The sequence below is a fragment of the Eurypyga helias genome, unplaced genomic scaffold (assembly GCF_000690775.1).
Source record: "Eurypyga helias isolate BGI_N326 unplaced genomic scaffold, ASM69077v1 scaffold20244, whole genome shotgun sequence".
NCBI classification, from domain to species: domain Eukaryota; kingdom Metazoa; phylum Chordata; class Aves; order Eurypygiformes; family Eurypygidae; genus Eurypyga; species Eurypyga helias.
In genome coordinates this window covers 1-13,066 of record NW_010245868.1, presented here as the reverse complement: position 1 = coordinate 13,066, position 13,066 = coordinate 1, and the positions used below count along the sequence as shown (strand labels likewise).

Here is a 13,066-nt window from a genome sequence, read left to right as displayed (position 1 = left end):
AAGGTGAGCAGGCCCGCCATCCTGCAGACAGACTTCACCATGTAAAGAAAAAGCTAGCCACAAGAGACAGAGACCTGAACATTTCCTGCTTGAATTGCACTCATATCTTTACAAATACAAGATTTGCAATCACTGAGTTTCCAGTCTTAGGGAATAAAATTACTTCAAACGATGACACTCATTTTTGGATGTAAAGTAGCAAGATTCAAGTTACTGCCTTGTCTGGTGTCAAGTAAGAACTTCAACTGGAATTTCTTGTACCTTAGGACAGAATCTGACGCCATAAGGCTGCGGGATGTTTTCGGAAATGACTGCCTTGTTCTCACTCTAAGAATCATCTTTGAACAAAGAAAAGACCACATAAAGACAATCACATTTTGAAATACGTGTTTTACTGAAAAGCTGGTATACAGATTTAGATGAAGCATATTCTTCAAGAGAGAAAATTTTTTCACGCAAGTAATTCTTTCAGTAGCCAAGACCCTCACAATTTAGAACTTCTGCATACCCAGCTGACGGGATTCAGATACAGCGTAGGAGTTCTCCCTGCGCAGACGGTGAGCATAATGTAGTCATCACACAGAGATAACAGTTCAGAAAGGAAAAAAAAAAAAAATCCTTCCAGGTTGTTCATGACAGATCTATGGCAATGGTCACCCACGACAATATATTTTTAGTGTTCTGCACAGCCCACTTTTACTCATGCTCCTCCCAGAGACCCTTTAATTCATCCATACTGTTACAGCTCACATGACTCTCTTCAGAGAGATACATCATAGTATCACTTTTGGATCTGCACATTCCCACACGGGCAGCATGCTGTTGTGGAGCTGTATGCGAAGCATGCTTTGGAACCAAGGACTCTACAGTTTAACAGCATTAAAATAACCCACAATCTTTTCAAGTATATACTTTATTTCATTCATATTTCACAGTCTGTTTCTGTAAAGTTATAGCAAAAAGGTCATGTTCTCTAACAGAGTTCTTAGGCTACTGGATTCAGAGCTGGCAATGGACTTCAAAAGTACAGAAAATGTTTACATTCCAACTAGAGCAGTAGAATTTCAAAAAGTACATAGTAAAAGTAATCAAAAATACCAACATTTATTAAAACTTAATAGAAAACCAGCAGTCTGCCTGACCCATCAAGCTACCCTGCCTGCTACTTGTCAGCAGCAGCTGAAGCCTCAGCAGGCCATCTGACTGACTTTTACTGGGACAGCCGTCTTCAGCTAACTTGTTAATGCAAAGTCTTGCTGCTTCAAAGGTAAAAAAAAAAATAAAAAAAAATCTGTAAGTTCATTGCTTACAGGTTTCCAATATGATGCGCTAATGTTTCTGCTTAAATCTACTGGACCACTTCCAGATCCCGGCCAGATTCAGGACCTATTCTGGCCCTGATCTAGTCAGCTAATTTTCTCAACACAGTTCCAGCTATTTTATTAAGTTGCAGCCAAGGAAGAAAAGCCCTTATTGTTTAAAGGTTTATCAGGGCTTCTAGGAATAAAGGCAGCTAAGAGAAACCGAACAGAATGGTACTTGATGACATATCTATCACAAGGGACCTTCAACATCCTTTTTTTATAGGTGTTGCATCAAGATTTGCCATTATCAAGGGATACGGTTCCTGAGGGGCCACAGATTTACATAGAATAGTTTCAGAGTGGATTTTTCTAGTTCAGCAAATACTATTTAAGTCTGGACTGATGCCCAGTAGGAGATTTCTAACCAGCTGCTGGCTTTATTCACAGATTTACTGAATATATATTTATACAAATTACACCAGCTGAAAGGCCCATCAGCTATAAGCACACCCACTTAAGCCCACCCTCAGTGCTGTCAAGGGAAAAAAAATACAAGTGGTACTGCATGGACTGTGAGAGGATTCTATCAGCTGATCTCTCTAGGTCAGAAGGTATTATCCTGCAAGGCCAGTTCTTCCTCCCTTTTACACTATCAGAGCGGTGGAACTAGGATGGAGAAGAGGTCACTGTTAGACTGACTCACTCTTGACTCAAACAGCTAGGATTGGACTTCTTTTTCTGACTTTCATCTTGGTAGCCTGAGTCAATCATCAACATCAGAAGGATATTGACCACTTGGAGCGAGTCCAGAGGATGGCCACAAAGATGCTCAGAGGGCTGGAGCACCTCTCCTGTGATGAAAGGCTGCAAGAATTGGGCTTGTTCAGCCTGGAGAAGAGGAGGCTCCGAGGAGACCTCATTGCAGCTTTCCAGTACCTGAAGGGGGCCTACAAGGGTGCTGGGAGAGGACTTTTTACAAGAGCCTGTAGTGATAGGACAAGGGGGAATGGGTACAAATTGAAAACAGGGAGGTTTAGATTGGATGTCAGGAAGAAATTCTTCACGGAGAGGGTGGGGAGGCACTGGAACAGGTTGCCCAGAGATGTTGTGGATGCCCCATCCCTGGATGTCTTCAAGGCCAGGTTGGATGGGGCTTTGAGCAACCTGGTCTAGTAGAAGGTGTCCCTGCCCATGGCAGGGGGGGTGGAACTAGATGATCTTTAAGGTCCCTTCCAACCCTAACCATTCTATGATTCTATCTGTTTTCTAGGACAATCACTTCCTAAAAATATATATATTCTGAACTTCAAATTCTCCTCCCTATTTGATGAGTAGAATAAGAATTTTAGGAAAAATAGGAAAGATTTCAATGCATTTTCTCACACCTCACCTCTAGGCCTGTTACAGGTATCTGATCTATGGAACCGCTTCCTCCTGCCTCCGCTCCTTCCTAAACGAAGCTCAGAAGAAACAAGCTTATGTTTTGGGATTATTTCACAAATGGCCCAAAGCAGCATCACGTCTACCCTGCCAGATGTCATTCAGTGCAGATATCACAACCGATTCCAAAAGAGCTAGATCGGACATGTCCTACATTATTACACTGCACTGTGCTGCCTGCCTGCTGACTCGACTTCTAATATTGGTGTGCTGCGAGTTCTGAGACATACCGGTATGCCCAACTACAGCAGGTATATTGAAAAAAAAACCCAACAACATGACAGAACAGAGTCTATGGACACTTTTCTTTTAATCAGTTCCCAGGTACCGCACTAGCCTTCAGCAGGTGGGCAAGATACCATGAAAGGCACGGCTATCAATTTGCTACAGCTCCACCACGGCAAATCCTGCCACCACATTTCTCTCTAGGCCTATCGCTAATACAAATGAGACTCACATTTTTTCCTTTGTGAGGCATGTATGGCATTTCTTTTCATCAGTTGAAAAAGGGGGAACCCCTCACAAGAGGGAAGCCCCTTACAATTTCTCTAATGCACATTTTTGAGGAAGACTACAAAAGCATTCTCCAGTCTTCTGCAATATTGATTCCCAGAGGCATTGAAAATGAGGATGTCTAGTCATAAATTAACAAGACATCTGCTCTACTTTCAAGCTTCTTTTTTAAAGAATCCGAAACAGGTGATAGAAGTGATCAAAGCATCAAAATACCCAGTCACCTAGATTGCACAGTTTTTTGAAAACACTGTCACACAGAAAGGAACATACCATGAACAATCCAGATCCCTTAGCGCCCTGAGACAAACTCATCCTTAGTTCTCTATACAGACTGCCTCTGAAAAAATCCTTCAGATTGGAGGGAGTGACATAGTTTAGTGTCTAGATAAACTGAAATTAAATAAATGTCTGTAGAACAGCTTCTGTAACATGACTACTGTGGATCTCTACTAGTAAGGCCTAGTACCTTACGCACACAGTGGTGTTAGCTATCAAGGCAAGCAGGCTAGGAATGATATAAATTTATGTGGAGGAATTTTTAAAATTTTTTTTAGGTTCAAACTCAGGCAGATAATCTCCCTAAAAATCCAAGATGACATCTCTCCTGGTTTTTTTCTCCTTTTGTTTTTTTTTTTCCCTTCCCTTTCACCACTCTCTTTTTATACTTCGCAATCTGATTTCACAGGAAAAAAAAAAGGAGTTGTAAACTAAAAAGACTTGTAAACTAAAGAAATACATACCAAATAATAGGCAGTTAGTCTTGCCAAATTAATCCTGGTGAATATCTTTTTTAAACTGTTTTAAAAAAGTCACTGCAGTCTTTACTATCAACGGTCAATCTTTTAGTTACCATAAAAATCCAAAGCCACTTGCCTTGTACACTTGTTAACCATTAATAAGTCTGGCTTTGGAACAAACACTTCCAGTGCAAGTCCTGTGATTTTCAGTCACTCAGCTTTACAGATCAAAAACAAAAATACACTCATCAAACCACACCGTTTCACTTGGGTCCTAAGACACCACTTTGACCAAGGACTGCAATGAACAGAGAATGCTGCTTCAGCACAGGCAGATCTCCACTAATTCAAACACGTTAAAACTCCGAAGCAAGACTCTGCTACCTCAAAGGACAGCGACAGCCCAAAGATACCACCCCACCAACCTAAGTTTCCCCTCCTCACACCAACTCCCTTCATCTACTTGCAACTGATGATGGCCTAATACTGGGGCCTGTTCTGCTGTTCCATTCTCAGAACTGACTCTCTGAAGATGGAAATAGGAAGATGTTTGCGTGCAGAATACTGCAAATGACTGTCTTTTCACTGCAAGAATGGGAACATGCCAGCAGAGCGTATCCAAGCTTCTCAAGTCCAAGGAAGTACACAGAGTTAGCATGGAGTTCAAGGTCACACCGAAGTAGTAAGTACCCATCCTGTCAAGCCCCCACCATGCTATTTCAGGCCCACAACTGGCTTTGAAGACAAGTTGTTAATGGCATGCCACTTTGCAAGTCTCGGACTCAGAAATTGCTCAAGTAAAAGCTTGAGACAGGAAATAGGAGGCACAGAAATAACTTCACCAACAGCTGTGTACCTTTTTCCTACATGTTGGGATAAGTGGAGTCTTCTTCAAGGTTGCTATCAGCTTTATCAGACCCTGTTAGAGATGCCTCTAGCTCTGCCCATGACTGTGGAGCATTGTTCTTTATTGCCTCCATGAAAAGCTGCGTTTGGTGCTTCAGCCGATCCAGCTCCGCCTGAGTCACCTGGTTCTGATGAATGAGCTCCTTGGTTTTTAGTGTGATCTCCAGCAATCCCGACCTGCGCAGCACGACCAGTGTATTCTGAAAGCGTCTGCACTTGCTTTGTTGTTGCAAGAGCAGCTCAGGGGTAGTGCAAATCTCTTCTGGTACCAATGGGGGGCTCCACACTGCAGACTGCACCGCAGTCTGTGCCGCACTCTCGCTCTCCTGAGAGGCGCACTTGGTTGCCTGCCGAGTTCCAAAAGGCAAAAGGGGAGTCAAACCTGATGCTTTCTGAGTGTCACTGGAACCACGATGAAAACCAGGAAGAGCCGACAGTTTTCCACTTGTCGCCAGAGTTGAAGAACTTTGCTGATTAGAATCCTGAGGGGTCTTAAAGCTAACTGGTAGGTGGGCAAAAGGACTAGTAGGCAGGCCTGTGCTCCTCGATACAGAAGTCTCCATCTTGGGTGCTTCTGTGCAGAGTCGTTTATGGCAACTGGTTTCCTGACTTTCTTCTAGATCAAAGGAGTGATCTCTTTTGCAGGGCTGTGGTGCTATTTTGGGATAAGAATTCAGGATGGGCAGGTAATTAGTGGAGTCATTTCTCTTTTTCCCAACGGGGTGAGGGTTAATAGGAGGTGGGATTGATGGACGAAGAAACACTAGCTGGGGCTGAGCTGGGATCACTTCAAAGGATGGCTGCACAGTCCAAGACTGGAGCTGTGATGAACTCCCCTGAGAGGCACAAATGAGGAAAAAACAGAAGTCTTACAACAACATCGTAGAAGAGGATCAACAAACCTTAAATGTAACAGGCAGACTGTGCCATTTCTCCATAATATTTGATATACACTGTCCAATTAATACGTTCTGAACAGTTTTCTACCGAATATCCTTCTCTTGCTCTGGGAACAGAGAATATCACTAGAACCAAAGATGGAATCCCTAATCCACTGACTATGGAACTGCAGATACATTTAAAACCAATTCAATCTCAATTCACACTTGCTTTCCTAAATGGGGATTACAGTGCATGCTTATATTGTACAATGCTCTTGGAAAAGTTCAACCCAGGCTTGGGGTCGAACAACTAGTGTACAGAAAAGTTTAAGAATAATTAAGTACTGTGGTTATGAAATATATTAGAAGAGTCAAAGACTGCAGACATTTCAGGAACATTTCAGGCTCCCTCTTTGTTGAAAGGCAGTAACTCAATTCTACTTATAGCAAGCTTTTGACATGGTTATTTAAAATAGACAGCTCTTCAATAAAGTCCTGCAATCTTAAGTACAATACGCAGTTTCAGTTAGGTTAAAACCATGAAGTAGAAAAAAAAGGCTGAATATCAACCAACGCAAGGAAAAAATCCTGTTGTAAGCCCAGAGCAGCTTAACTCCGCACCTCCAGTTAAATGGTCCACCTCAAAAGCATTACAATTCAAGAAAAATGCCCAAGTGTTTACTCCCTCCCACAAGACATATTCTGCAATATTGGGGAGTACATCCATTTTCACAAGATACTACCTCTTCCTCCTCCACTACATAACTACGTATCTTCATGAGACCTGGCCAGAAAGCATGCCTGCTTCTCTCCAAACACAGCAAATGGTCTAGTAAGAGATATCACCTCTTTCTGAAGCAAAATCTCACTTCTTAATAGATGTAACTCATCACCACTACAATTATACTAATATAATATTATGTCAACTGCTTTTCCAATTCCTTACAACTTGGAACACTACTGGCAGGCCCACTGAAGGCACAGTTTTTAGCTAGCACAAATACATTTTATTATTTTTGGTACTATACTGAGTCATCTGAAATCCATCTCCTTTCCCCCAGTCTCGTAAGATTTAAACTGGTAAATGATAACATGCTTTGCTCACGTCCATTCCCCCAGTAAAGGCCTTGAACTTGCCAAAACCAGGTATAACCCACTGATTAGGACAGTAAGACTTGGAGATGAGATTCAATTACCTACTCTGGCACTGAATTTCTTTGGTTCAGAAGGCAAGATGCTTATGGAATAGAGGTACAGAACAAGTACCTATAAGAAATATTACCACCTTATCACAGAAGAAAGCACAAACACGTTCGAAAGAGAAGTATCTGGAGATGTTAGGAGTGAGGAAGTATATAAATAACAAGGCTATACACACAGAGGACAGAATATTCAGCCTTAAGGAGCAAAGTTTTGGTGTCAGAAGCTGCATTTACTGTGCAGTTGTACCGTATCTAGCATAGTAGAACCCCCAAATCACTGGGGCCATGGGAGCTGTGTAACTGTTTCCCTTGTTCTTGTATTTTTCCTGTCTCTTATCTACTTTTTTCTCCTTTCCACTCACATTGCATTTCGCTCTTGTTCTCCTACCCAACAACTCATTTTTAGTAGAGAAGGACATGTGGTTTTGGTGGTTTTTTTTTTTTTTTTAAAATGGAAGCTAACATCCTGCAGTATCAGTGTCACTTGCCTAAAACGCCTTCCTACATATTAAGGACCCGTACAAGACTTACAGAAACCTTGCCACAAGCAGCACTGTGTTTCAGAGAATTAATCCCGGCTTGATTTATTTTTTTTAGTAACATTATTGTTTACACTCTGAAATGAGGACAGCAGGTAACCGTCACTGCACAGGATCACAGCAATTCTAAGACAGAAGGATGATGCTGATTGAAATTGGAACTGGAACAAATAAACAGCAGTAACTAGATGCTGCCTTCTTTTTTTTTGGTCCAGTGAGTCCAACAGATCACTGTGTTGAAAAGACCATTTTAATAAGATGACCAGCATGACTACCTGAGGTAATTAGGTATAATGGAAAGAGGCAGAAAGACACTTCATTACAATAATATTAAATTGAAAAATGTTTACTGCAATAAAAGCAACAAGCCTAGGTCATAATAGTACTTATCCACACATAATTAGACTTAACATGTTATAACACACTGCTCAAGAGAACTGAGTCTGGTAATTTTATCTACCTCCTACTCTTCCACCCCAGATTCCCTTTTTACTACACTACCAATCCGTGTGTGTGTTTATGTACATATATATAGGGGGTTTATATATGTTTTATATATAAGCTACTTATTATTAACTACTTATCCTAACTGTTTCCAACACAACCTGGAGTTTAACATTAGACTACCACTGTGACTGGTGTTTAATTTTTGAGCACTGGGCCAAAGGCTATTAACCTTTCAAGAAACCTACCTACTCCCAACTATATGGAAACCAGCATTTGTTTAGACAGTATTTCATCCACACATCAAGAAACATGACTATAAAATACAACTGTTTCAAGATACAGCACAATGCTCAGAAATCTAAACAATCTCCCTCATAAATGCACCACCTGCCAAATACTAAGAGAAATCCATATCTGTGTTAGCATTGATACACAGCATTTGAATTTAACAGGTTTTGCTTGTTGTCATAACAGGTTCAGTATAAAAAGAATCACGAACTCTATTCTTGATTCTCCTTCTTACCATATTCTCTGAAGTATTCTAATAAAAAACACCAAAGAACTGCTCTGCTCAGAAAACATGAGTGAGTACAGAACAAGAGGCATAATAATATGGCAGTACTTTGAACTTGGAGCTCTGGTATCTTTGGTTACATCGTAAAAGTCAGGAGTCTGAGATGCGCTGGAGGAACAATACTGGACCATATAAATAGGGAACGTTAATTGTTGCAGCATAAGCCATCATGTGTGATTGAGAAACAACGGGAAATTAAAAATACCAGAGCTAACTTCAGATACAGATTTAATTTTTTCATTTATAACATTCCGGATTAGTGTTTCCCATTGCACATTAAGCACTTCTAGACCCTAAGAACTAGGAAGCAAAACCTATCATCCTACTTTACTGAATGAAAAGGGAAAAACTATCACTTTTTTGTTTGATTTTTGGTGCTATTTATATACCATACTTAAATATCTATTTTTGGTGGATCCCTTTGAGACAAAGGGGTTTCGTAGTCATAGCAGAGCTGTTCCATTTCACATTTTTTCCATCTTAGTGATTCTAGCAGCCCCTCAAAACCAGTCTGTCACAACAGAACTTTTCAAGTTACCTACCAGTTATTTTCTGGACTGCAACAACTTTGTAAAAACCTTTTGAAAGGAAAAATAATTTAAAAAAAACAAACCCACACAATAATTTAAGAACATGCAGTATTTTCCAATACACTATTTATTCCCTACCTGCTTAACTAACACATTTTTCATTACGACCATAGGAGAAAGAGCAGGAAAGGAGTTGCTTGTGGTCATCGGGCATTGCCAAGGCCCATCCTCAGCGTTCCACCACAACGCATTCAGCACGTCCTCTGAGTCAGTCTGCTCCATAGCACTTGGGCACTCAGAACTTCCATCTGCCAGATGTAGAATTCAGCTGTTAGTTGTTTCACATGCAGCATGCTTGCTACCTCCTTTCAGTTCTATTATTCTGCTTCCTTTCAACCAAGCCACAAAGAACAATAAGGTTGAGTTCTGGAATACCAATAAAATTAGACCTGCTGTGACAGCTGTCAAACACTCTTTAATAAAAAGCTTTGTATTTCACGCCAGTTCTCATGCAGACGTGTCCCCAAAAATATGTTCCTTCTTGTTCTTTTGTATTTAGTCTCCAAGGTACGGTGCACTACCATGAAGACTGCTCTAAAACCTGGTGCAGGAAAAAACTACAGGCTCCAGCATTGCCACAGCCATAGTCTATGCTGCAGCTATTTTGTGACTTGAAATCTATCTCCAAACCAAATAAGGCAGGTCTCTCTCACAAAAGCCCTTTTATTTTTTTCTCTTAAAGGCCGTATTTGCACAGTTTTACTGTGTAGACATGGTGTGCCATTTTAATACATTTTATTGATACACTGTTTCATCAGGCTCTGCCGACAATCTGGTCAAATCTAAGAGATATTAGACCACATAATCCAACAGCCCATTCATCACTACAAAGAACAAAAAGTAATTTTGCCACCCCCACTTCCAGATTCTGACATCTGAGATTCTTCCCTTAATTTCTTTATTAGGCATATTTTAAATTCACAGGATGAAATTTACAACTACATAAAGCTCCACTCCAAAACAGTTTGATGGTAGGATGACTGCAGATGCAACCTGTCTCGCATACAAAGGCCCTACCAGGTGACGAGATACAAACAGTAAGGGGCTAGAGCCAGATTTGTCAAACCACCAATAAAAGCAAAGTTTGAGCAAGGCAACACACACACAAAAAGTAATGCAGTGGTTTTCCAAACCTGAATATCCGGAGTCCTTGTCAGATTCAGCTGCCGCCATGCTGAAGCGATGGTTCAAGCTCTTCATTTCTATCACTTTGCCCAATAGTTCCTTGAGGGTCTCAATAGATGACTATTTTGTCTCCATGATTCCATTGTGCCACAGGCAGTTTTTAACACCTTTGCCATTGAGGAACTACAAAAACAGTTAAGAACAAAAAGGGACATTCTCTGAATCTAAGTAAAGTTCCATCTGTACAAGACACCAAAGGCAACCATACTCGTCCGCATGGAAACCTGGTTATCAGAGATTTGCTGTACCTGTTCAGCACTCTGTAGAATTCTATTAAACTCTCATGTTTACTATGTTCGTCACATACTTAACAAAGGCTTGCCAATAAAACCACAGTTGATTCCCTGCAAAACTCTATAAACTATTCATGTTTAATAACACATCACAGAGTAGAAAAGATAAGCAACGATTCTTTGCATCAACTGACACGTTACTTTGCAGAAACTTCTGAAGTTTTCCATCTGCCTTCCGTTAATTTTTTAAGTTTCAGGAAAGTTTCCATGACCCAGTCTTTCAGTCCCCTGCACCAACTACAAGAGAACAGTATCATACTAGGCATGGCTGTTCAGTCCTTTACAGTAGGTTAAAAGATGCCAAAAAACCTAAGGCACAGGAAGAAAGAAATTAATTGAAGCAGAAATATATTACAGACACTTTAAAAAAAAAAAAAAGATTACTACTGCTGTGAACGCCATAATGAATGAAAAGTATTTTAGAAGTGCTAAGACATAGGTGCAGCTGAAGGGGCAGAAGGCACCCATCTCATTCAGCTCCTTCCTTCGGTGGCTCTGCAAGTCAGAGAACAGATAAGCCAATCTTACTGAATTACCTGAAGCAGAATCATTTAATATGTAAAATTACTGAGTAAAGTACATGGTAGATTCATCTGAAGAGTAAAATGTGTAAGTAATTTCTAACTCTGTTATGAATTCTGTCAGACAATGTAATAATTCCTTACTGAACACATAAAAATTGGGAAATAGGAATGTGATTTCTTGATCTGATAAATGCCCAATTCTATGAAGTTCAGTAACACAGGCAACCAAGATAAAATATCAGATACAAAGTGTATAGTTGTTATCTGTAATTAAATCAATGCTCCCGAGTCAAATGGCATAGTTTCTTATCTCTCTCTGCACTGACACTGAGCTAACTGGAAACTTTCAGAATAGAAATGCCTCAAATTATTCAAAGAATGAAATGTAGATAGAAAAATAATGTACTAGACATGTTTCTCCACCCAAAAAAGCAAAACAACATAAAAAAGTAAAGGCTTTTCATAAACAACTTGGGGTTTTTTGTTCGTTTGTTTTTGTTTGTTTGGGGGTTTTTTGTGGGTTTTTTCCCAAGAATTAGAAGTTACTCAGGCCATATTTATCCCTGACTATCCCAGGGATTGAATCCCACAACAGGTCAGCTGTGCTGAGTAAAGCCCATACAACAAATACAGCTGAACCTGCAAAGCTGTGGTTTGGTTAATGTAGTCTGTTTCAATCTGAAGAGTGAAATAAGTAAGGTGAGTGATCTGAGAACATGCTGGGGCTAAAGAAACCCATACCACTAACAGTGCAACACCTACTATACCTGCAACGCACTCCTAGGGGAGACATGGCCTTAGAAATGCCCTCTTCCTCTCATACCCAGAATGAGAACACTGGAAGGCTGAAACTAAAAGCTATAAGAATCAAAACACTGTGTAGTTACATTATGGCCTCCCATACTACATACTCATCACAACCTTCAGCTGCTTCCTGAGAATAAGCAGATTCTAGTGAGACAGAGCAAAGTTCCTGCTTCTCCTCAAGAAGGTAGCTGAGAGTTTGGTTAACAGAAAAATGACAGGATGAAGTGCAGAAGTTATGTCTAATACTTTTTGTAGAAATTATTTTCCTATAAAGCAACCCCTTGAAGTTGTGTCTCATGTTAGAGCTATATATTTAAATTACTAATACATGAACTCAGGAGCCTGCATCATAGTCAGGCCAGCAGTCCATCAATGGCAGTACCCAGGGCAAGCTACTTCAAACATTACAGCAGACATTCTGGAACAATCTACCCCAAAAGGCAAGTTTCTTCTTAAGGTCCTGACAACTGGTTGTTAGAATTCTGCTCCAAGATCTCAAGCCATGGCATCTCCAATAATGAATTCTGTACATTAGATAACAGTGCTGAGACAGTAGAGTGACTGTCTATATAACAAGAAAAAAGACAGAAGAAAAGTCAGCAGAAGATAATTTCATCAGTAGCTATTTGCATCATATTTACTTTCTATCTTCAGTCACACCTGCTGACCTGATAATAGGTATGGAGCAAACATAACTACATAGGAGGAACCTAAATGCTATCCCTGGAATGGAAGATGAGGTTAAAGTACCAATCCACGGGTTTGTATCTTAGCCCTTTCCAGAACAAATGTATTCTTTAAGAAAGCGGTATGTATCGATGCTAACCTCAAAAAAAAAAAAACACCCACCCAGAATTACAAACAGGAGGGCTAGATATAAATAAAATAAGAACGTGCCATCTGCTAGCCTTGCATCAAGGGAAGCTTTGGGAAGGGCTGGCACATCTCCTCTTCCCTCATGGAAAAAATCAAAACAATGACAACCACCACAAAACCACAACCACAACCAACCAGCCAGAAGCGCCACCTTCTCGAGACGCCGGCGCGGGCTCCCCCCTACCCACCCGCGGGCCAGAGGCGCCTCTCCGCCGCCAAGCAGGTGCTCCGCCGGGCACCGGCGG

The 13,066-nt window shown here is 40.7% G+C and overlaps 1 protein-coding gene across 1 annotated transcript; it reads right to left on the bottom strand.

Moving 5' to 3' along the window:
• Positions 1 to 4,860: 4,860 nt before the first annotated feature.
• On the bottom strand, positions 4,861 to 10,446 carry CIPC (CLOCK-interacting pacemaker). The gene is made up of 3 exons (XM_010150220.1): positions 10,270 to 10,446; positions 9,215 to 9,384; positions 4,861 to 5,739 (listed from the first exon to the last, which is right to left on the bottom strand). The coding sequence occupies exons 1-3, from the start codon at positions 10,334 to 10,336 to the stop codon at positions 4,861 to 4,863; spliced, it is 1,116 nt and encodes a 371-aa protein (XP_010148522.1). The 5' UTR covers positions 10,337 to 10,446.
• Positions 10,447 to 13,066: the final 2,620 nt, after the last annotated feature.